The sequence below is a fragment of the Oncorhynchus keta genome, chromosome 12 (assembly GCF_023373465.1).
Source record: "Oncorhynchus keta strain PuntledgeMale-10-30-2019 chromosome 12, Oket_V2, whole genome shotgun sequence".
In the NCBI taxonomy this organism is placed as follows: domain Eukaryota; kingdom Metazoa; phylum Chordata; class Actinopteri; order Salmoniformes; family Salmonidae; genus Oncorhynchus; species Oncorhynchus keta.
In genome coordinates, this window is record NC_068432.1 from 12925583 (window position 1) to 12949740 (window position 24158).

At 41.6% G+C, this 24158-nt stretch overlaps 2 protein-coding genes across 6 annotated transcripts in view; one reads left to right on the forward strand and one right to left on the reverse strand.

The window, feature by feature from the left end:
- LOC118391014 (P2X purinoceptor 1) overlaps window positions 1–1944 on the forward strand; it is a 48817-nt gene extending 46873 nt beyond the window's left edge. For all 3 annotated transcript variants that reach the window (XR_004827065.2, XM_035781919.2, XM_035781920.2), the window contains one exon: window positions 1316–1944. The gene's annotated coding sequence lies outside the window, so the exon portion shown is untranslated. The remainder of the gene's footprint in view (window positions 1–1315) is intronic.
- Window positions 1945–6216: 4272 nt separating this feature from the next.
- The window catches only part of LOC118391015 (calcium/calmodulin-dependent protein kinase kinase 1), a 163872-nt gene continuing 145930 nt past the window's right edge, over window positions 6217–24158 (reverse strand). For 2 of the 3 annotated variants that reach the window (XM_035781922.2, XM_052457751.1), the window contains exons 16-17: window positions 8833–8880; window positions 6217–7185 (exon numbers count right to left, since the gene is read on the reverse strand). In XM_035781922.2, coding sequence (XP_035637815.2) covers window positions 7113–7185; window positions 8833–8880 — 121 coding nt within the window. In that variant the 3' untranslated portion in view covers window positions 6217–7112. The remainder of the gene's footprint in view (window positions 7186–8832; window positions 8881–24158) is intronic. The other variant, XM_052457752.1, reaches the window with a different exon arrangement.

Here is a 24158-nt window from a genome sequence, read left to right on the forward strand (position 1 = left end):
TTAAAGGAAAAAGCTTCTTCCAGTTCGTGGTGAGTAATCCCAGTTCTGATGTCCAGAAGTTATTTTCAGTCATAACTGATGGTAGCAGCAACATTATGTACAAAATAAGTACAAAAATAAGTTACAAACAACGCAAAAAACAAACAAAATAGCACAATTGGTTACGGGCATGTATAACGTCAGCCATCCTCTTCGGCGCCATCTTAATGAACTACTGTCCACATTTTGAGGTTACTGTAACTATACATTTCTTATTATGTAATCACATCACATGAAGTGTGCATTTCCAAGATTCCATGCATAGGTTGTCATAGGTCTGTGGAGATCTTCACAATTGCTGTAATAATCTGTACAGAATTTTGAACGACATCGATCACTTGCTGTAATCTCAACTGCAAACAGGTCATTTGGTTTCGCTATTAGATGAAGCACAGTGATAACACATTAATTACAATATGGTGATTAGAATTTGGTTGTGCTTTTAGATGGCTGTCTCTTTGAGTGGGTGAATATAGGTTGCAATTAATCAACGTCTCAACCTAATATTACCCAATTAATGACTGTCACGACTTCCGCCGAAGTCGGTGCCTCTCTTTGTTCTTTCGGCGGTCGACGTCACCGGCTTTCTAGCCATCGCCGATCCACTTTTCATTTTCCATTTGTTCTGTATTTGTCTTTTCACACCTGGCTTCACTCAACTAATTACCTGTTTATTATTTAACCCTGATTGTTTATTTGTATTTTCAGTCTGTTATGGTGTGCTCGTGATGTTACTTTGTACATTGGACATTTTGAGTAAAAGTACGTTGATTACTCATATCTGCTGCCCTGCGCCTGACTCCCTACACCAGCTACACATAGACCTTTTTACTCCGACTTTGAAATTACGTGGTGTGTCCAGTGGGAGTGGACTAATTTTAAAAAATATATTTTTTTGCTGGATTATTTCTTAACTACAGTAATCCCTGATCTGACATGACTGGATAGGTAGACGCTATGCATCAGAACCATTGCTTACACACCTACCGTCAATACTTATGTCAAGGAAGGGAAGGAGGACGGAAGGATGCATTATGGAAAGTATTCAAACATGGACCAGAAGAAACACATCAGTTAACCACATGAGAATGTTAAAGTATTTGTGGGGAGTCAATTCTTAGGACTGAAAAACATTTAACATCTGACACAGGTCTTTCCTTATGTGCACACTCTCATCTATGCCCCCTGTGACATAGGCCTATTGAACTGCCCAGTGGGCTAAATGGCCTGTTTTTTAAAGTCCAATTTGGCCATGTTTTCTGTTCCTCTCCTACAGGAGTGATCCTAAAAAGGGCAGATTCATGACTCTTGGGCTCCAGACAGCAGAAACAGGTGGATCCGGCTCCAACTCTGCAGAACACAGACTCCAGGCTGTACTGCCATGCAAAGGACACTTGAACAGGAAAATACAGTCTCAAACAACATTCTTCTCTCTTCAGCTCAATTATTCAACTGCTAATTATTTATACCTTCAAATCTTGGCAACAGACCTCAAATGATGCTGTTTTGGAGATAAACTGAGATAAATACAGGATATTATTCTTTCAGAGACAGAAGCAGCTGCGCTCCTTTGTTCGCCTAAGAATACCCTAACCCTAAAAGCACTGTTCTCTCAACATTGCAGAATTAGCACTGAGTATTAGTTGAGTGTTGGTTCATTACCTCAAAGCTCCATGGTTTATAACACATTTTTAGCAGCCCTTCTACTTTATGGGAGAACCACCCATTTCCAACCTCTTCCATCGGCACAGAGCCCTCAATGTTGTCTTTAAGAGACAACACTAGAAGGACTACTGGTGGGGTACTCCACTTTGAAAGACAAATAATTATGTATTTTAGGTTAAATCTTTCTCATTTACTGTTTGCGATTGCCATGTGAATTCAATAAACCATGTTCTGAGTTTAGGTTTTACTCTTGTATGCCCTTTTACAGGTGACTTACAAAATACAAAATTATTCAAAAATGATTAGAATATTTTTTTCTTTTATTGTGTGCCTAGGTGTACAAAAAGCATGCAAAAATAGCTTCTGTATTTATTTGGTACATATTTACATTGTAACAGCTGCATTCAGTACAGGTGGGCCATGCTTTTTTGTTTGTGGAACTTTACGAACCTTGACATTCAAGCCCCATTCATTCATTTATACCTGCTTCTAACATGCATCTTTCATCCTGATCTTGTCCGTTATAAGTTCTGATGAAAATCATTTCACAATACATCTTTAAAATGCCTACACCTGACTAAAAATGTGGACACAATAATAATGTGGAAGAGATCAGGACACGACGCAGATTAGCACCAGGTATAAACAGGGCTTCAGAGAAATGCGAAACAGTGCAGACATCTATCAACACAGGAAACAGGACCTTTAACACAGAGACTGGACAATCCCATATGATACATAGCAGTGATGCTAAAACCATGACACTGTCCTAATCTTAACATTACGTACACTCTCACAGGCCTGTTTCATCTGTTGAAGACGATTCCCTCTTTACCCCTGGTTGAAGGAATTATAAAAGTGTCAATATCATCCAGCTCAACTCCCAAGACAATGTAATGTACCTGGAATAATAGACAGAAAGAAAGAGCACCTGAGTGCATTTAGAATCAGAACACAACACTGAAGTAATCTAATGACAGCAACATTGCACTTCTGACACACACACACATACCTGTACATACACATACATTACAAAGGTGAATACACCTTAGACACGGATAAAGATTCTTGCGAGAGCAGTGCTCCAGACAGACTTACAAAAAAACTGTGTTTCCCTTTAGCATCACCTTCAACATATAAAGTGCCATCACATCAGAGGGGACTTGAACATGGCAGACAGCTGGTTCACAACCGGTGCCGTCTTTATTCCGATCCCAACAGCCCTTCAGTTAGGAGAAGTTAGTCACTGGCCAGTCTGTGGGTTAAGACAAACCCTTAAAAGCGCAACACGAACATAGCGTTCACCCTAAAGGTAGCAGGGAAAAAAAGTAAAGGTAACAAAATAAAAAGCCATAGCAGAAAACAAAGCAAGCTCTTCATATGGTTGATTGAAACGATGCACTTGAAATTGCATGTACCGGTAATAGAAATTATTAAAAAATATATATATATTCACAAAGACGGAAGCACAATTAAATATGGCTGCCGTAAATAGGTGACACTGACGTGTAAAAGGCAACAGCAGGGCAATGAAGAAGAAAAAGACTGGGAAAAAGAGAAGATGGTATAAGTGAGTGAAAGAGAAAACACTCTCTGGCCCAGTTAACAGGGAATGCATAATAAAACATTTTTCTTCCACTTCAATCCCTCTACCCCTCTACCCCTTCTCTGACTGTAGCACTGATATGTCCACCAGAGGGTTACGATGCATCCAAAATGGCACGCTAATCCCTATGTAGTGGCTATTCCCTATAGTGGATATTCCCTATATAGTTGCTATTCCCTATATAGTGGCTATTCCCTATACAGTCGCTATTCCCTATACAGTCGCTATTCCCTATATAATTGCTATTCCCTATATAATTGCTATTCCCTATATAGTGGCTATTCACTATATAGTGGCTGTTCCCTATATAGCTATTCCCTATATAGTGGCTATTCCCTATACAGTGGCTATTCCCTATACAGTGGCTATTCCCTATACAGTGGCTATTCCCTATATAGTGGCTATTCCCTATACAGTGGCTATTCCCTATATAGTGGCTATTCCCTATATAGTGGCTATTCCCTATACAGTGGCTATTCCCTATATAGTGGCTATTCCCTATACAGTGGCTATTCCCTATACAGTGGCTATTCCCTATACAGTGGATATTCCCTATATAGTGGCTATTCCCTATATAGTGGCTAATCCCTATATCGCAGCTGTCGACAATGTGCCATTCAAAGGTAATTTCCGAATGCGCCGACATCTGCAACCTTTACCATGAATGCAATCTCAGCATATGTAGGAACATTGCGTTTAAAAGCTGAATTGTCAACCCAATGTGATAAGACTGAATCCTGGTCTTAGAGAGACAGACAGTAATATTACACATCTCCCAAACACACATCTACTGACATCAGGTCTTCCATACTGCCTATAAATACTGCATGACTAAGATGACATTATAGGAAACATGTTTTGAAGTTGCATAAATTGTGTCCATCATTTCTATGATTGTGCACACAATTAAATCACAGAGGCTCAATTCAGAAGTGGCATTGACCCTTGTATATGTATATGCTACCCTCTTATCGATCCTAAGAACCTAATTTCAATGGAGTGTTTTGCACAATAGAATTGCATCAAGTCGGAAGAGAGGGATGAATGGAAATCACTATACTGGGCCATTCTCTGCCACATTGTGTGGTTGTGAATAGATAGTGGTTGTTGTTTGTGTTGTTCCTAATCACCATATTGTAATGGTCCCTGGAAGAGCTGTGGAACAGATCGCTGTGCTCTGACTGACAACACGCTTTCATATATAGTACAAAGTGCCTGAGCTGGCAGACAGAGAGGAAGGGAAACATAGAGAGGTGAAGGGATAGAGAGGGAGACAGAGAAGGAGCGAGTGGTGTGGAGGAAGGGAGAAGGAAAGAGAGAGGGGAAGAGAGGGAGAGGCAGATAGACAGGGAGGGGGTGGAGTGGTGTGGAGGAAGGGAGAAGGAAAGAGAAAGGGGAAGAGAGGGAGAGGCAGATAGACAGGGAGGGGGTGGAGTGGTGTGGAGGAAGGGAGAAGGAAAGAGAAAGGGGAAGAGAGGGAGAGGCAGATAGACAGGTAGGGGGGGGAGTGGTGTGGAGGAAGGGAGAAGGAAAGAGAAAGGGGAAAAGAGGGAGAGGCAGATAGACAGGGAGGGGGGGGAGAGAGAGAGTCCCCTCTTTAGCTGTTTGTCACAACCAAACAAAGAAACACACCATGACAGCTATTAAAGTTCTGAAAGCTCCCTCTGATTACAGCACAGTCTAACTGGAGATGATCCATCATACACACTTACACAGGCTTCTAGGGTCGTCCAGGGGCATTTTGAAGGGAAAATACATCCAAAACGTTCCTGATCATTTGGTCAATATATCCTAACCACAACTGAAATACCAATCATTTCTGTATTACTTTAAACTCTTGGTCTAACTCTAACACTTCATAAAGTGACCACCAAACTCATATTTTAACTACATTTAAATGTCATAAACAATTATTACATTTGTGCAGCCTTCACCATGCTTGGATGTTATGAGAATAACACAATTATTACATTTGTGCAGCCTTCACCATGCTTGGATGTTATGAGAATAACACAATTATTCACATTTATTTCATAAATTAACCTTTTACTAATAAAGAAACAGTACATACAAACACCATTACCTGCTTTCACTTCCATTTTGAAATCGAGAAGAATGTATAAAGGACAAATAATCCAGTTTACTGCTGTACAATCTCACATGCATCCCTATCAATTAATGGGCCAATTTCCAATGAAGTTTTTCTTAAATTGAAATAAAACATTTACTTGGTTCTGGGAGGGTGATTAATAGGCTGCATAAATATGATTAGTGTTCCCCCTTTCACAATTGTGGGCTTCAAATGTGTTTTAAGGAGGATAGGTTGCTGCTTCTTGTCAGAGTCTAGGAGACAGGGGAGAGAAACAGGCTTGCTTCATCCTACTGCCTGAGATTCAGAGAAACAGCCCTTCTCTAATTCTGTACCCTACTAAAAACATTAGAGAATGAAGGGGAGACAATTAGAGCAACAGCGAGGAAGAGACCAGTCCACACAGACACCAAACCTTGAGACCACATCACCCCCACCCTGAAACTCCACTGGCTCCCAGTTCAATACAGGATCATCTTCAAAATGCTCACATACCTTACTGACTTCATGCACCCGTACACTTCACTGCGCTTTTCTGACATTGGCCTCCCAACCATCTCTCACACCAGGCTCTGATCCATGGGAGACAATGCTTCTAGCATTGCAGCCCCCCCAATTCTGGAACTCCCTCCCTCTCCATGTCAAAACCTCACATTCCATACGCATATTCAAGTCCACACTAAAGACACACCTCTTCACATTATCTGTTGTCTTAGAGATCCCTCACTAGTTCACTTCCCTAGTTAGTGTCATCCTGTTCAGTTTTTTTCCCCCTGGTTAGTCTGTCCTTATGTTCGGTGTAGTTTTATATACTTACTCATTTTAATGTATGATTTTATTGCTTTTAATCGTGGAGATTAGATTGTGTACGTAAAGTGAATTTGGGTGTCTTGTAAAGCGCTTAAAATAAAATATATTATTATTATTATTACTTAAGGGTTATGTTGACAGCTTAGCATGTACGGGTGAGATAGACAACAATGACATTACACTGACACACACATTTATGATCTATGTACAACGCTGCAGCATTAAAGGGGCAATCCGCAGATGAAACAATAACAAAATGGTTCCCCTCTGTTTTGGTAAAAAGCTGAAGGATGGGCCTGGAAAAATGTAAACACTCTGATATTAATAGACAGAGTTATGGATGCAAGGACTGACCCTTCAATATATACAAATGATAGTGTCAAGCATATTTTGAGGCTATACAGTGTGTGTTTACAGACATTGGAGTAAAACAAGCTTTTGGTTCTGATGTGGTATGACAGTTAAACTAAGCTTATGAGGCATTTATAAGTTATATTCTTCAAGAATCATACGTATATATAATTAATACATTTATAAGTCCAAAAATGTATGAAGCGTCTGCAGATTGCCCCTTCAAACTACTGAAAAAAAGCCCTGTGTGTATGTCTTGTTTCAAACGGTAGGGGGCGTAATAATGTCAGTTGCATGCTCCAGTCTCTTGGTCATGCTGGCTCTTAGGGCACCAATATTGTCCACTGTGAATGGTGCCTAGAGAGTCTCTGAACGGCGATAACGTTCACCATGCATTGTCTAGGTAAAGTGACATCGAAACACGAGTAAGTAAAGTAAAAACACTGTTTCAGTCCAGAAGCACTGAAGGTAGGAGCGTAAGATTGCGGTTAAGAGGGCTGTGTAGAACTGGGCTGAGCTGAGCTGACCGGAGGAGAGGAGGAGGAACGGGATTCAGGAGAAGGGTTCATCTTCATGTAGGTCTTCGAGCTCTCCCTCCCTACTTCCCTCTCCACTGCTGCCCTTTCTGAAAGAGTGACAGGAGACATATAGAGGGGAAGAGAGAAGAGAGAGAGAGAGAGAGAGAGAGAGAGAGAGAGAGAGAAGAGAGAGAGAAAGAGAGAGAGAGAGAGATAGAGAGAGAAGAGAGAGAGAGAGAGAGAGAGAGAGAGAGAGAGAGAGAGAGAGAGAGAGAGAGAAACCGTAAAAGAAATACATATTTTTGTTGTTGTTGCCTTCTTGAAAATGTGAACTTTCATGTGCCTTAATCACAAACTGGTATGTGATCTGTAAATATGAATACAAATATAAAATGACAAGCCTAGTTTATCCCAAAAGAAAAACTACTATAGTATACTATGGTTAAATACTATAGTATTCACTGTAGTGTTTTTGCGGACTTCCGTATAGTATTTACTGTAGTGTTTTTTTTAAGCTTTGACATAACAGTGGGGGCTTTGTCTTTGAGGAAATCTACTGGACAAAATACTCCAACAGCATATTTTCCATGACCTGTAGGTAGGTAGGACTGAAGTCTGAACAGATAGTTCAGAGCTTCTGCTCTTTTCTATAACCTGTAGGGAACACAATATATCCCAATTTGTGCCACCCATAAATGAGAAACCTACATGCCAAGTATAGATATTGGTGGCACAAATTGGGATATGGGAAGGGGAATGGGCAGGGTGTATGCAAATGAAATGGTGTAGTATATACTAAAGTATTTACTGTAGTGTTTTTGCAGACTGTAGGGTTGTTGTGGATATTACTGTAGTATTTACTGTGATGTTTCTGCAGTCTGTAGTATACTGTAGTATTTACTATAGTATTGCACAGTATACTACACATTTCTATAGTAAGTACACATGATCGAGGTGTGTAGTATAGTATTCTACAGTATACCAGTTTACTACAGAATTCTATAGTAAGTACAGTAGTATTCTATAGTAAACTGTAGTATTTTTGCATGTGGGTAGCCAAGGAGAAAGCACTTAGCTATAGGGAGAAAGACAGGATCGTTCCTGACTTGCCACGATTGGCTGAGATAACAGATAATATGGTGCTGAACTTATTTAGCTAGCTAAAGAAAGGAGACAAAAAATATCCATTCACATAGAGTCCCGTTCACATGTGAAATCTTAGAGATGGGTGGGACTAAGGCTTAAGAGGGTGTCTACAATGCTGAATGGGTGTACACAAAGAAGAGCTCTCCAGCAAGTGTAAAAACCTCAAAAGTGGGTAAACAAGTATATCAACTTTCATAGCAGCATTACTTTCCCATAATTTTCTCCAATTGCAGTGTACGATGCACTTTTAAAAACTGTAAAGTCCTATTTTTATCACAAATTTAAATAAGGTCTTGTAACCAGTCACATATTTAATCTCTATCATACACGTGGCGAGAAACAAGAGCCACCTAATGTCATCGCCTTGAGAAAGGCAAGAAACAACATCTTCAATGAGAACACACATAAATGGTGACAAAAACACGTTATGTGTAACACAGGGAGATGGCAGTCGGAGACTTTTGAGTCACAGTTGGATTGACAGTTGGGGAAAAACATTTGCCCCGCGATTCTCATGAAGGAACACCAATGGATAAGGACAACAGGATGGGGGGGTTGTTAGGAATTTTGACAGACAGCGTGCCAAACCAATGACCACACAACTTTACCTTAGAGAGGGGTGGAGTTTTAAAGAGTGGCGGAACGGCCACGCATCCCTGCAGCAGATAGAGCGGGGAAGAAAACGGACACAGAGTCAGAGCCTGAGGTCAGGAGAGGTCGTTGGAGGGTGACGGAGAGCTATGAGCATCCTTCCACCACTACACTCATCCGGGAGTCAGTTGCCCTTCGACATTGATCAGCTCAGCTTTGAGGTTTTTCCCTAACGGTTAGGGATAGGGTCTGTGGAGGGTAAGCTGATCCTAGATCTGTGCCTGAAAGAATCCATCTGTCATGCAATGTCAGTTAGCCTACATTAGTGTGTAAGGTTTGTAGAGACGGGGTGGTTGGGTCATGTCCTCAGCAGGGGGCAGTGGTGTTGTGCTTCCAAGTTGATGGGCAGAGTTAAAATAAAATAAAATAGTATTGGCCGCATACACATGCAGCTCTGGAAAAAATTAAGAAACCACTATAAAATGATCAGTTTCTCTGGTTTGACTATTTATAGGTATGTGTTTGCGTAAAATTAACATTTTTGTTTTATTCTATAAACTACTGACTACATTTCTCCCAAATTCCAAATAAAAATATTGTCATTTAGTGTCACGTCTGCTCCTGCTCCTCCTCCGGCGTACGATGTCACCAGAATACTAACCACCGGTCCTGGGATTCATCATTAAACACACCTGGCACTCATTACGCGCACCTGTGAATCATTATGATCATTATGATTCACACCTGGACTCCATTACCTTCATCATTTCCCCCCTATATATGTCACTCTCCCATGTTCACTCACCAGTTGGTATTGTTCTTGTGCATCGGCATACTGCCTTATGTTAGTGTCATGTTCTTGGTGGTTGTTTTATTAAAACGTTTCACCTGAACCTGCTTCCGACTCACAGCCCCATCATTACATTTAGAGAATTTATTTGCAGAAAATGAAAACTGTTCAAAATAACAAAATAGATGCAGTGTTGTCAGACCTCGAATAATGCACAGAAAATAAGTTCATATTAATTTTTAAACAACACAATACTAATGTTTTAACTTAGGAAGAGTTCAGCAATCCTCCACCAAATTTCACAGTGGATGCGACAGCAAGGCTGGAATCGGTCAGATTTGTCTTTGTGAAGGATGCATGAAAAAATCCACGTACAAGGTTGTCCTGGAAGAAAACTTGCGCCCTTCTACTCTGACAATGTTCCCCAATTCTGAGGATTGTTTTTTTTCCAGCAGGAAAATGCTCCATGCCACACAGCCAGGTCAATCAAGGTGTGGATGGAGGACCACCAGATCAAAACCCTGTCATGGCCAGCCCAATCTCCAGACCTGAACCCTATTGAAACCTCTGGAATGTGAGGATGATGGATGGTCACAAGCCATCAAACAAAGCCGAGCTGCTTGAATTTGTTTTGCGCCAGGAGGGAGTGGCATGAAGTCATCCAACATCAATGTGAAAGACTGGTGGAGAGCAGGACAAGACACATGAAAGCTGTGATTGAAAATCAGGGTTATTTCCACCAAATTGATTTCTGAACTTTTCCTGAGATAAAACATTAGCATTGTGTTGTTTAAAAATGAATATTAACTTGTTTTCTTTGCATTCGTCAAGGTCTGACAACACTATATTTTTTGTTATTTTGAACAGTTGTCATTTTCTGCAAGTAAATGTTCTAAATGGCAATATTTTATTTTGAATTTGGGAAAATGCTTTCAGTAGTTTATAGAATAAAACAGAAATGTTAATTTTACCCAAACACATACCTATAAATAGAAAAACAGATCATTTTGCAGTGGTCTCAATGATTTCCAGAGCTGTATTTAGCAGTTGTTAATGCAGGTGTTCCTAGCTCCAACAGTGCAGTAATATCTAACAATACACACACATCTAAAAGTAAAAGAAAGAAATTAAGACATATTACGATGAGCAATGTTGGTTGAGTAACTGGGTGGTAACCGGCTAGTGACAGAGACTTAAGTTCAGGGCAGGGAGCTGGTTGGAAGTTGGCGAGTGATGGCCAACTTCCAACCAGTTCCTGTGACACTGGGTTCTGTAGATGTCCAGGAGGGCAGGCAGTGTGGGTGCATTGGGCAGACCAGACCACCCTCTGAAGAGCCCTGCGGTTACGGACGGTGCAGTTGTGGTCCAGCCAGACCAGATGCTGATGGGATGGGGGTGTGCTCCCTTTGCTGTCTCCTGAAGTCTACGATCAGCTCCTTTGTTTTGTTGACGTTAAGGGAGAGGTTGTTTTCCTGTCACCACTTCGCCAGGGCCCTCACCTCCTCCCTGTACACTGTCTCGCCGTTGTTGGTAATCAGGAACAACCACTGTTGTTTCGTCGGAAAACTTCATGATTGAGTTGGAGGCGTGCATGGCCACGCAGTCATGGGTGAACAGGGAGTCCAGGAGGGGGCTGAGCACGCACCCTTGTGGGGCCCCTGTGTTGAGGATCATCAGGTGGAGGTGCTGCTACCTTCACCACTTGGGGTAGCCTATCAGGAATTCCAGGTCCCAGATGCACAGGTTGGGTTCAGACCCAGCCTGAAGGCTGAGCTGTAGTCAATGAACAGCATTCTTACATGCTGTATTTGTTCTGCTTGTCTAGGTGGGATAGGGCATTGTGCAGTGCGATGGTGATTGCTTCATCTGTGGACCTATTGGGGCGGTACGCAAATTGCAGTGGGTCTAGGCCCTAGGGTGTCGAGTAAGGTGGCAGTGATATGATCCTTAACTAGGTTCTCAAATCACTTCATGATGACAGAAGTGAGTGCTATGGGGCGATAGTCATTTAGTTCAGTTACCTTCACTTTCTTGGGTACAGGAACAATGGTGGGTATCTTGAAGCAAGTGGGGACAGCAGACTGGGATAGGGAGAGATTGAATATATCTGTCAACATTCCAGCCAGCTGGTGTGCACATGCTATGAGGACACGGTTAGGATTACATCTGGGCCGGCAGCCTTGAGAGAGTTAGCACGCTTAAATATCTTGCTCACGTCGACCACGGAGAATGAGAGTTCACAGTCCTTGGGAGCGGCCCGTATGGGTAACACTGTGTTATGTTTGGATGTTAAATGACAAGACAGTCATTGATGCAAGTAACCAGTGTTGTTCAGCACATTCCAATACATCTGGGTATATCAAGCACACGGGTAAAAACACTGTTGTTGCAGTAATTAACATTTACCAACAGATGGTAAACAACGTGCCATCTTACAATTTTAACATATTCCATTTTATAAAATAGGAAAGGAGCTGTCAATCACAACAAACCTAGTAATAACATCCAACATGAACAGTTCAGTTTTGTTAAACTATTTTTAAACACATTTTGATAATCTCTTCACTTTTCAAATTTTTAACCTTCTTTAAAAAAAAAGTTTAAAAAAAAAATCATTGTCTGTCAACAGTCCATAATAGGAAACCTACAGATTAAGTATTTTAGGTGTCAGGGACAGCCGCCCACAGCGTGAAAAGACAAGGGGCTTTTTTTGTGAGGACTGTGGGATCACGGCAGGCGTGTCACCTTAGGGGAGTGTCATCTTAGGGGAGTGCTGATGAACATGGGAGTCCTGGTGGGCGAGGGAGCGGCTGCCCTGTAATCCCTTAGCTCTTCACCCAGTGAGTCAGGCCCATGACTTGCTGGGTGTCCGTTCTTTGTCATGCGACCCCTATGACCATCAGGGTTCGGAGTAGGTGCTGGCTCAGCAACCCAAAGGTCAACCCTATTACGATGGTACAGTGATCCATTCACTTTGACCAAGTAGGAGCGTGGTGCAACTTTATGCACACAGGATGCGAGTCTCCAGAGGCCCGTCTGGTCCCCTGTTTGTGGCTTCATCCGCACCGCTTCACCTATCATAAGCTCAGGTAAGTAATTTGCTGATTTGTCATTGATAAACTTGGACATCTGTCCTCTGTGACAAAGCTTGTCCAGCATGTACGTCACCACACAGGGTTCGAGGAGAGTGTTGGCTACTGGCAGAGCTTCTTTTAAGCTCCGTGCCATGAGGCGCTAGGTCTGGCTGCTATTCATGCCTTCAGTTGAGGGTATTGCGCCACTGCAGGACCGCTTTCCAGGCATCCTTGCCTTCGCAATTTTGACTACCGACTCTACCTTCCCATTGGCTTTTGGGAAGGCAGAGTCGGCAGGGTGACATGGCGATGAGGTGACATGCTCAAATTCGTATTCTGCAGAATATTTCCGGAACTCAAAACAGGAGAATTGGGGCCCATTATCTGAGATTACACTACATGGCTGGCCATAGCGGGCAGGTTTTCGCCCCGGTCTGTGTGCTGTCTGATTTGTAACATTGGGGTAGTCAGCCTGGTTGACGTGTTCAATATCCACTTGCTCTGTTTGCAAACTGTGTTGTTCATGCATGGCGCATGTGTGTGCCGGATGTAGTAGCCTTGCTGAGCGTGTTACTCACCTACATCTCGGCCCTGGTTTATACACCACCTTGAGGTTGTATCTTTGTAGAGGCAGTAGCATGCTCTGCAGGCTTGATCTGTCTCTGCGGTAATGATGTTGTGCCCGTACAGGTAGTGGCAGAAGCGTTGCCTTACAAACACAATGCTGAGGCACTCCTTCTCTATCTGGGCATAGTTCTGCTATGTTGGAGTGAGCAGTCTAGAGGCGGGCCCCCCTGCATGAGGCAACAGCCCAGTCCATGCTGACCCAAGTTACTCTGAATCGTGACAGGTTTTGACACATCGTAGTATCGCAGTACAGGTGTCTGGGTGACCAGTTGCATTATTTTCCTCACGACTGCGTCATGTTTTGGGAGCCAATGCCAGATTGCGTCCTTGTCCATGAGCGTCCTTAATGGCTCACACACCTGCGAGAGCCACAGCAGGAACTTGGCCAGGTAGGTGAGGAATCTGACGAAGCGCTGCAGTGCCTTCACGTCAGATTGAGGGGGCATGTCCAACACAGCCTTCACTTTCTCAGGATCCGCTTTCAATCTGGTGCAGGACAAGACGTGCCCGTGAAAGTGGACCTCTGGCACTTTGAACTGAAGCTTTTTTATGCTTAGCTTCAGCTTGACCTGTCTGCATCTGTCTATCAGGGCCAGCAGCATGGAGTCATGGTCAAGTTCTGCCTCCTCATCACTGTCTCCACAGCCAACTACGAGGATGTCATGTGCTATGGGTTCCACACCATTGAGTCCCACCAGCAGCTTGTGCTGTTTCCGCTGATACACCTCTGGATCCACGGAGACCCAAAATGTGCGCTTCAACCACCTCTTCCTGCCCCAGGTTGACTAAAAAGGTGGTCAGGTAGCTGCAGTACTCGTCGAGCTTGCACTGCAGGAAGGCAGCTCTGGCATCTATGAACATGAAGACTCAGGCCTTCAGGAGATTGTAAAGAACATCCTCTAACATGGGAATAATAACCAGTGCCTGGTTGAGGTGTTTAGAATCAATGCATTGTCTGATTTCTTGACAATAACCATATTACTTACCCAGTCTGTAGGCTCAGTGACAGTTGTGAGTTGTGTATCTTCTTTGATTTGTCAAGCTGAGCCTTTGCGGCTGCTTTCATAGCCACTGGTACATTGCGGGGTGTACACTGGACAGGCTGGATTACTGCGTCCAACTCAAAGTGGACTTTGCGTGAACTGACTCGACCGGTGAGTTGAAGACTTTGTCTACAATGTTAAGGTCTGCTGGGATGGAGAAGTTAATAAGCCAGAGGCGCTCGCATGTGGACCCAGGCAGTAATGGCTGTTTCCTAGCCTCAACTATTTCAAACGTATGGGTGTGTTTCTGGCCCGCACAACACACTGTAAAAAAACAGGCCTAAAGAGGCCATCAACTGGCCTGTATACAGCTTCAGCTTGGTGCTACCTCCTTTTGTTTTTAAGGCTCATAACTTTACATGTGACCCTCGAATCGAGCTGACATTGCTGTGGTTTATTGTTAAATTGTAGAGTGACAAAAATATTTTGGGGCACTCACTGCCCCTATGCACTCGCTAGCATAGAAATCATTCTCAGTGCTGTTGTTCCCTTGATTTGTGTTTGTTTCAATGGAGTGCACTTTACCCTCCTTTCTCTTGCTTTTCATGTAGACCCTTGCAAAGTGATTAGCTATGCCACAGTGTTTGCACATTTTCACATATGCCGGGCAGGGTTGTTTTCCACATCCAGGAGAAATGCCACAATATCTGTACGTATTGGGGCTGTCTATTGCAGAGTTGGCAGTATAATTAGCATTAGCATTATCTGTGGTAAAGGGGAATTTCTTTACTGGCTGACTGAATGTTGCATTGACATTGTACATATGCTACCTTTCTAGCTCCATGGACCTTATCCGTATATCTGTGTGCTGCACGGCATGTTTCCACTGCCAAACCCAGTATCAGGTCAAATTATCTCAGCAAACGTCTGAGCATGCCCTCATCAGCTATACAGAGCACTATCTTATCTCTGATAAGTTTGTCTTTTAAAACAACATATTCACATGTAGCTTCTTTTCCCTTAACCTGGTGACACAGCTGTCAATGGAGTCCCCGCCCTCCTGTTTGTAACAGCCAAAAACCTAATGCTCGTAGATAACATTCTTTGCTGGTTTAAAGTAATGTTCAAGAGCATCAAGAATGGCTGTTGTGTTACCTTGCGGAGCTGCTGTCAGGTTCAGGTTATGTTTGTAAACGTGTTAGTATTCAGCTCCCATTATAATCCTCAAAGTGGCAGCCACTACATCATCCTTTTCCAGAAGTCCCGTGGCTAGTGCATAGTCCTCCCATTCACCTCGGAACATATCCCAGTTCATGCTCTAATCTCCGCTGAGCTTCATAACGGTGGGAGGGGGAATGTTCACAGCCATGTCTATCCGATACTAATAACACTAACTAGCAAACTCACTGTAGCTAAGGTAAATTCCGGCTATCTTTTACTCACGGACACATTTTTTGTACACCCGAACATTTCGCTCATGAATAGTTTTCCCACTTCTGACACCATATTTGGACGTTAAACGACGAAACGGAGACATTGATGTGAGCAATCAATCTTGTTCAGCACACTGCAATACATCCGGGTATATCAAGCACACTGGTAAGAACACTGGTGTTGCAGTAATTAACATTTACCAACAGATGGCATACAACGTGCCATCTTACAACCATAACATGTAAAAGCAGAAAAGGTGTTTAGCTTGTCCGGGAGCAAGACGTCCATGTCCAAGACGTCCGTGTCCGCGACGTGGCTGGTTTTCCCTTTGTAATCCGTGATTGTCTGGAGTCCCTACCACATATGTCTCATCTCTGAGTCATTGAATTGCAACTCCAATTGCAGCTGACATTTTGTCTGTTTGATTGCCTTACGGAGGGCAAAACTGGACTGTTTGTATTTGGCCATATTCCCAGTCACCCCGACGTGGTTAAATGCAGTGGTTCGCACTTACAGTTTTGCGCGAATGCTGCCACCTATCTACGGTTTTTGGTTTGGATAGGTTTTAATCAACACAGTGGGAACAACATCCCCTATACACTTGCTGATTAACTAAGTAATTGTGTCAGTGTATACGTCAATGTTATTCTCAGAGGCAACACGGAATTTAATCGTGATCTGATTTGCCGAAGGGAGGATGGGGGGGGGGGGGCCATGTAGCCATCCCAGAATGGAGCGTAACAAAGGTCGAGAGTTTTTGCACGAGTACTGCAGGACATGTGTCGATAGAACTTTGGCAGCGTTTCCTCAGATTTGCATTATTAAAGTTCCCGGAGACAATAAATATCAGGCCTCAGGTTTAGGGCTGTTAACTTCTTGGTGACAGGGGGCAGTATTTTCACGTCCGGATGAAATTCATGCCCAAATTCAACTGCCTGCTACTCATCCCCAGAAGATGTGATATGCATATTATTAGTAGATTTGGATAGAAGACACTCTGAAGTTTCTAAAACTGTTTTAATCATGTCTGTGAGTATAACATAACTTATTTAGCAGGCGAAACCCCGAGGACAAACCATTCAGATTTTTTTTTAAGGTCACTCTCTTTTCAATGGTTTTTCATTGGGAATCCAGATTTCTAAGGGACCTTCTTGCAGTTCCTATCGCTTCCACTGGATGTCAACAGTCTCTAGAAATTAGTTGAGGTTATTCCTTTGTGTAATGAAGAAGTACGGCTATGTTGAACGAGGGTCACTTGAAGTGTACTGTTAGATAGAGGCGCGTGACCAGAAAGCTAGCTACAGTTTGTTTTCTTCCTGTATTGAACACAGATCATCCCGTCTTCAATTATATTGATTATTTACATTAAAAAAATACCTAAAGTTGTATTACAAAAGTAGTTTGAAATGTTTTGGTAAAGTTTACAGGTAACTTTTGAGGTTGTAGTCACGTTGCTCACATTGGAATCTGTGTTTTTCTCGATCAAACATTTTGGATATATATCGACGGAATTAATCGAACAAAAGGACAATTTGTGATGTTTATGGGACATATTGGAGTGCCAACAAAAGAAGCTCGTCAAAGGTAAGGCATGCATTCTATTTTTATTTCTGCGTTTTGTGTCGCGCCTGCAGGGTTGAAATATACTTTCTCTCTTTTGTTTACGGAGGTGCTATCCTCGGATAATAGCATAGTTTGCTTTCACTGAAAAGCCTTTTTGAAATCTGACATGTTGGCTGGATTCACAACAAGTGTAGCTTTAATTTGCTATCTTGCATGTGTGATTTAATGAAAGTTTGATTTTTATAGTAATTTATTTGAATTTGAGTTCTGTCAGGTGTCATGTAATTTTGTTTGATCCAGATAGGCCTGATTTGCTCAGTTGTCCATTTTGGAGGTTAATCCTTTTTCCAGATACGTTACATATGTTGAGACAGTCATTTCTTTGGCTTTCTCTCTAAAATTGAAAAACCTCATGCCAAGCGCCTAGCTAGAATCACAGAATGATGAACTTACTAAATGACTGAGAGTTTGACTGTGCGATATTAGGTTGCTTCTTGTGTAAATATTTTCAGTCTGGATTTTAATGATTTGTCTCAGAAAGGTTGCCACACCGGCAGTAATTGAAAATCTAATCAAACACTTCATGAGAGCCCATGAGCTCATGTTGCGCTACATTTCTATAGTCTATGCAATTGCGTGAGTTTTGATGGCCTCTATTAAAAATAGGAGGATCCCATCAGCTTTCTATAGGCTAGGCCTACTATATTTATTTAGCAACTTTCCTAATATCAATCACATTGCTTTGCAACAAGAGTATATCCTACCTGGCTGGCATTAAAATTAACCATGGGAAAAGCGTCCTCCATTCGCTATTTAATTGTATAGATGACATTTTTTCCCCATGCCCCTGTTTGGTGACAGGTGCATGATTATGGTCCATTCCAACTCAAAACTAATTTGACACATATATTATTTAGTATATGTAAAGACAACATTAAATTGAGAATAGTCTAATGGGTGACAATATTAGCCTATCACTTGTGAAGGATTGTCATGACTGTCCTGTGAGGATTGGAATGGGTCAGGTCAGGTTAGCAATGGATGACAGTAACCAGACCTTCAATCGCCCACAGAAGAGGAGAGGAGGGAACTGGGCAGGTTTGACAGCTCACACCCTGCCGTAAATTAAAGGAGAGGAGATCCAGAGAGATCTCCTTCTCCAAAACCCACCAAGGAATGTGCTTTGTTAAAACCTTGTGACTAGGGTGCAGTATTTTCATTTTTGGAAAAATAACGTTCCCGTAGTAAACAGGATATTTTGTCAGGACAAGATGCTAGAATATGCATATAATTGACAGCTTAGGATAGAAAACATTTGAAAGTTTCCAAAACTGTAAAAATATTGTCTGTGAGTATAACAGAACTGATATTGCAGGCGAAAGCTTGAGAAAAATTCAATCCGGAAGTGCCTCATGTTTTGAAAGCGCTGCATTCCAATGCGTCCCTATTGAGCAGTGAATGGGCTATCAACCAGATTACTTTTTCTCCGTATTCCCCAAGGTGTCTACAGCATTGTGACGTAGTTTTACGCATTTATGTTGAAGAATACCTGTAAGCGGCTACATTGCGCAAATGGTCACCTGATGGCTCCCAGAGTGATTCTAGCGTAAAATACAGATGTAGCCATTATTCCAATCGGTCCTACTGAAAAACCAATTGTCCCAGTGGATATATTATCGAATAGATATTTGAAAAACACCTTGAGGATGGATTATAAACAACGTTTGCCATGTTTCTGTCGATATTATGGAGCTAATTTGGAATATTTTTCGGCGTTTTCGTGACTGCAATTTCCGGGCGATTTCTCAGCCAAACGTGAAGAACAAGCGGAGCTATTTCGCCTACAAAAACAATATTTTTGGAAAAAAGGAACATTGGCTATCTAACTGGGAGTCTCGTGAGTGAAAACATCCGAAGCTTATCAAAGGTAAACTATTTAATTTGATTGCTTTTCTGATTTCCGTGACCAAGTTACCTGCTGCTAGCTGGACAAAATGCTATGCTAGGCTATCGATAAACTTACACAAATGCTTGTCTAGCTTTGGCTGTAAAGCATATTTTGAAAATCAGATGACAGGGTGATTAACAAAAGGCTAAGCTGTGTCTCAATATATTTCACTTGTGATTTTCATGAATAGGAATATTTTCTAGGAATATTTATGTCCGTTGCGTTATGCTAATTAGTGTCAGTTAATGATTGCGGGATGGGGAGTCACAACAGACTTTTTCCCGCTGAAACTCTAACACATTCAAAAAGCGAATACTGGAACAATATTTATAACTTGAGACCGTGGGGAATGGCCAGAGATGATCTATAGAACACTAATGTCATATTGGTTTTGATTTTGTAATGTCATTAAAAGTGTTATAAAGGAAAAACTATAACTTGAAAAGAATATACACAACATGTACGAAGTCTCCATCTACATTGTATATGAGGTACGAAAAATATTAAAGTATTTTTGTTAACTTCTTATGGCTGCAGGGGCAGTATTGAGTAGCTTGGATGAAAAGGTTCCCATTGTAAACGGCCAGCTCCTCAGTCTCAGTTGCTAATATATGCATATTATTATTAGTATGGGATAGAAAACACTCTAAAGTTTCCAAAACGGTCAAAATATTGTCTGTGAGTATAACAGAACTGATATTGCAGGTGAAATACTGAGGAAAATCAAAACAGGAAGTGGCTTCTATTTTGAAAACTCCATGTTCCATAGCCTGTCTTTGCTCCATTTAAAGGGATATCAACCAGATTCCTTTTCCTATCGCTTCCTCAAGGTGTCAACAGTCTTCAGACAGAAAAATTAGCCAGAACGATAACATCGCGTCAAGTGGTCACATGAGTTTTGCTCGCGCAACTGAGTTTGGACAGCCATTGCTTTTCCCTCACCTACTGATAAAGACATTTGCAGTTGATATATTATCGATTATATATTTTAAAAACAACCTGAGGATTGATTATAAAAAACGTTTGACATGTTTCTGTGGACATTATGGAAACTATTTGGAATTTGTCTGCGTTGTCGTGACCGCTCTTTCCTGTGGATTTCTGAACATAAAGCGCCAAACAAACAGAGGTATTTTGGATATAAAAATAATCTTTATGGAACAAAAGGAACATTTGTTGTGTAACTGGGAGTCTCGTAAGTGAAAACATCCGAAGATCAAAGGTAAACGATTAATTTGATTGCTTTTCTGATTTTCGTGACCAAGCTACCTGATGCTAAGTGTACTTAATGATTTGTCGATAATTACACAAACGCTTGGATTGCTTTCGCTGTAAAGCATCATTTCAAAATCTGACACGACAGGTGGTTTAACAAAAGGCTAAGCTGTGTTTTCCTATATTGCACTTGTGATTTCATGAATATAAATATTTTTAGTAATATTCATTGAATGTAGCGCTATGCTATTCAGCGGTTGTTGATGACAAATATCCCGTGAAACGGGATTGCAGCCTCAACAAGTTAAAAACTGAGCTTAAATGCATTTGGCTAGATTTTGAAAACATAGTTGCACACCTCATGATTGTATTAATTTGGGATCTATTGCATCCCACAAATGTCCCAGAGTATGTTTGGAATATTTATTTATTGCACAGAAGGACAACCAATAGAATAGGTTGACTTTTGTACTATGGGGGATAGTAGATTGACATAGGCTAGTGCCTTTGCTGTTCGTTAGGCCTTACTCATCTTGTTGGCTGACGAAAAGTAGGCTAAATGTAGACAGTTCTATCTTCAATATGCGCCTCGGAATTAGATAAGAGGGACGCACGCAGTCTTCATTCACTTAGCCTACTTCTTAGCTGAAATTTCTGTGAGAAGGACCCGATCACGTAACGGGAAATTGGCTAATAAGAATTTAGATGTGGTCACGTTGGTATGAAGAGATTCGGGAGAGAGGTGCAGGAATGCGTAGTATATATTTTTACTATAGCCCAAATTACGGCATGCCGTGTAAAGGCAAACAAACAAACACGTACACAAAACAAAGGGTTGAGACCCAGACAAAAGAGCAAGGAGTACCTCGAATACATACACACGCACAATGATAAACATACGGGACGAGACCCGGAATCATCTGCGCAATCCACAAGGGCATGAAAGCCCAAAACACACAGCACAGGTACTCACACGCACCAATGGACATTGTAACAATAATCGACCCCACCATGGTGAACAAAGGGCGCATATATACAAATACAATCAGTGGGAATAGGGGCCAGGTGTGCGCAATGAAAGTTCCAGAGGGATCCTTGACAGATTTCTGAGAGAGTCTGCTTCGGAGCACCGATCACTTACTGCCACACAAGGGGGATGCCTCTTGGAAATTTGAGGCCTCGTGAGAATATTATCAAGTGCTTTTCAAATTGTGAATGAAAGACGGATTCCTTTCAAGCACATTTTTTCATTAGAGTCCCATCATCTAAACAATAAGCCTAAAGTTGCAAGCAACATCTAAATTAAGTGTAACGGCTGTCCTCTTCGTCTTCCTCTGACGAGGAGTATGAGATCAGACCAATACGCAGCGTGGTAAGTGTTCATGATATTTAATAGAACGGAACACTTAATGACAAAAAACAACAAGAAAACTAAAAAATGAAACCGAAACAGTTCTGTCTGGTGCAGACATACTAAACAGAAAACAACTACCCACAAATCAAGTGGAAAAAACAGGCTACCTAAGTATGATTCTCAATCAGAGACAACTAACGACACCTGCCTCTGATTGAGAACCTACCAGGCCAAACGCAAAACACAACATAGAAAAACGAACACAGACAACCCACCCCAACTCACGCCCTGACCAACCTAAAACAAAGACATAACAAAAGAATTAAGGTCAGAACGTGACATTAAGCATATAGGAGGACTGGATATTTGTTAACCGCTCAACACAGAATAGCCGCATGTGTGCACTTCCTTTGAAATCGTTTAGAGAAAACATCCTTTTTTTAAAGCTATGTTCAATTGTATTCTTCATACTATAAAATAAGAAAAGATAATGCCACGGAATTCTAAGCAAATCCTGTCTGCTAAATTAACTAGTGTAGCCCACAGCATAGTCATATCAGGGCCTAACATAAGGACAACTTGGAGTATGCTATTCTGTTCTGAAATTGACAACATTGTCTTCATATAATGTTTCTTTAGACCTGTCTAAAATAAATAACTGCTTTCTTGTGATGGTGTAGGCTACATTAACTTCTTGGATATAGGGGGCGCTATTAACATTTTTGGATGAAAAACGTTCCCATTTTAAACAAGATATTTTGTCACGAAAAGACGCTCGACTATGCATATAATTGACAGCTTTGGAAAGAAAACACTCTGCTGTTTCCAAAACTGCAAAGATATTGTCTGTGAGTGCCACAGAACTGATGTTACAGAAAAAAACAAGATAAAAATCCAATCAGGAAGTGACGCATTTTTTGAAACCGCCTCATGCCAATGACTCCTTATATGGCTGTGAATGGGCCACGAATGAGCTTAGGCTTTCTGTCGCTTCCCCAAGGTGTCGACAGCATTGTGACGTATTTGTAGGCATATCATTGTAAGATTGACCATAAGAGACTACATCTACCAGGTGGTCGCTTGGTGTCCTCCGTCGCAATTATTGCGTAATCTCCAGCTGCAGTATTTTTCCGTTTGCTTCTGATGAGAAGCCACTGATAGATTATCGAATAGATATGTGAAATACACATTGAGGATTGATTCTAAACAACGTTTGCCATGTTTCTGTCGATATTATGGAGCTAATTTGGAAAAAAGTTTGGCGTTGTAAGTGACTGCATTTTCCGGTCTTTTTCTTAGCCAAACGTGATGAGCAAAACGGAGCTATTTCGTCTACACAAACAATCTTTTCGGAAAAAATGAACATTTGCTATCTAACTAAGAGTCTCGTCATTGAAAACATCCGAAGTTCTTCAAAAGGTAAATTATTTTATTTGAATGCTTTTCTTGTTTTTGTGAAAATGTTGCCTGCTGAATGCTAGGCTTAATGCTATGCTAGGCTATCAATACTCTTACACAAATGCTTGTGTAGGTTTGGTTGAAAAGCATATTTTGAAAATCTGAGATGACAGTGTTGTTAACAAAAGGCTAAGCTTGTGTTTGAATATATTTATTTCATTTCATTTGCGATTTTCATTAATAGGAAACGTTGCGTTATGATATTAAGCTTGAGGCTATGATTACGCTCCAGGATACGGGATTGCTCGTCGCTAGAGGTTAAATGGATTTATTAGACTTTTAAAAAAGTAGATGTTCTAAAAGGTCTGCATCAGTGGCTTGAAGGCTATGCGTGGAAGCCAGGAGATGCTAAACATGTTTATGTTAATTAATGGTCAATTACCGTGAGACCAGCTGTTATTTGCTTGACAATCACCGGCTGACAAAATTTCATGACCGCCACAGCCCTACTCAGGATATGCGTTTTCCGGTTTGCACAAGGTGCAGTGCAATTCCTTGAGAGCCATCGAGGTATCGGCTTGAGGGGGAATATACACGGCTGTGATGATGATCGAAGAGAATTCTCTCGGGATGTAATGCGGTCGGCATTTGATTGTCAGGTATTCTAGTTTGGGTGAACAAAAGGACTTGAATTCCTGTAATTTACCACAATCACACCATGAGTTTTTAATCATGAAACATACACCTCTGCCTTCTTCTTCCCAGAGAGTTTTTTATTCCTATCTACGCAACTGAGAACCCTGGCTGTATGGAGGGGGCAGTATATCCGGGGAGAGCCATGATTCCGTGAAACGGAGTAAGTTACAGTCCCTGATGTCTCTCTGGAAGGAGATCCTCGCCCTGAGCTCGTCTACTCTATTGTCCAGGGACTGAACATTAGTGAGTAATATAGTCAGA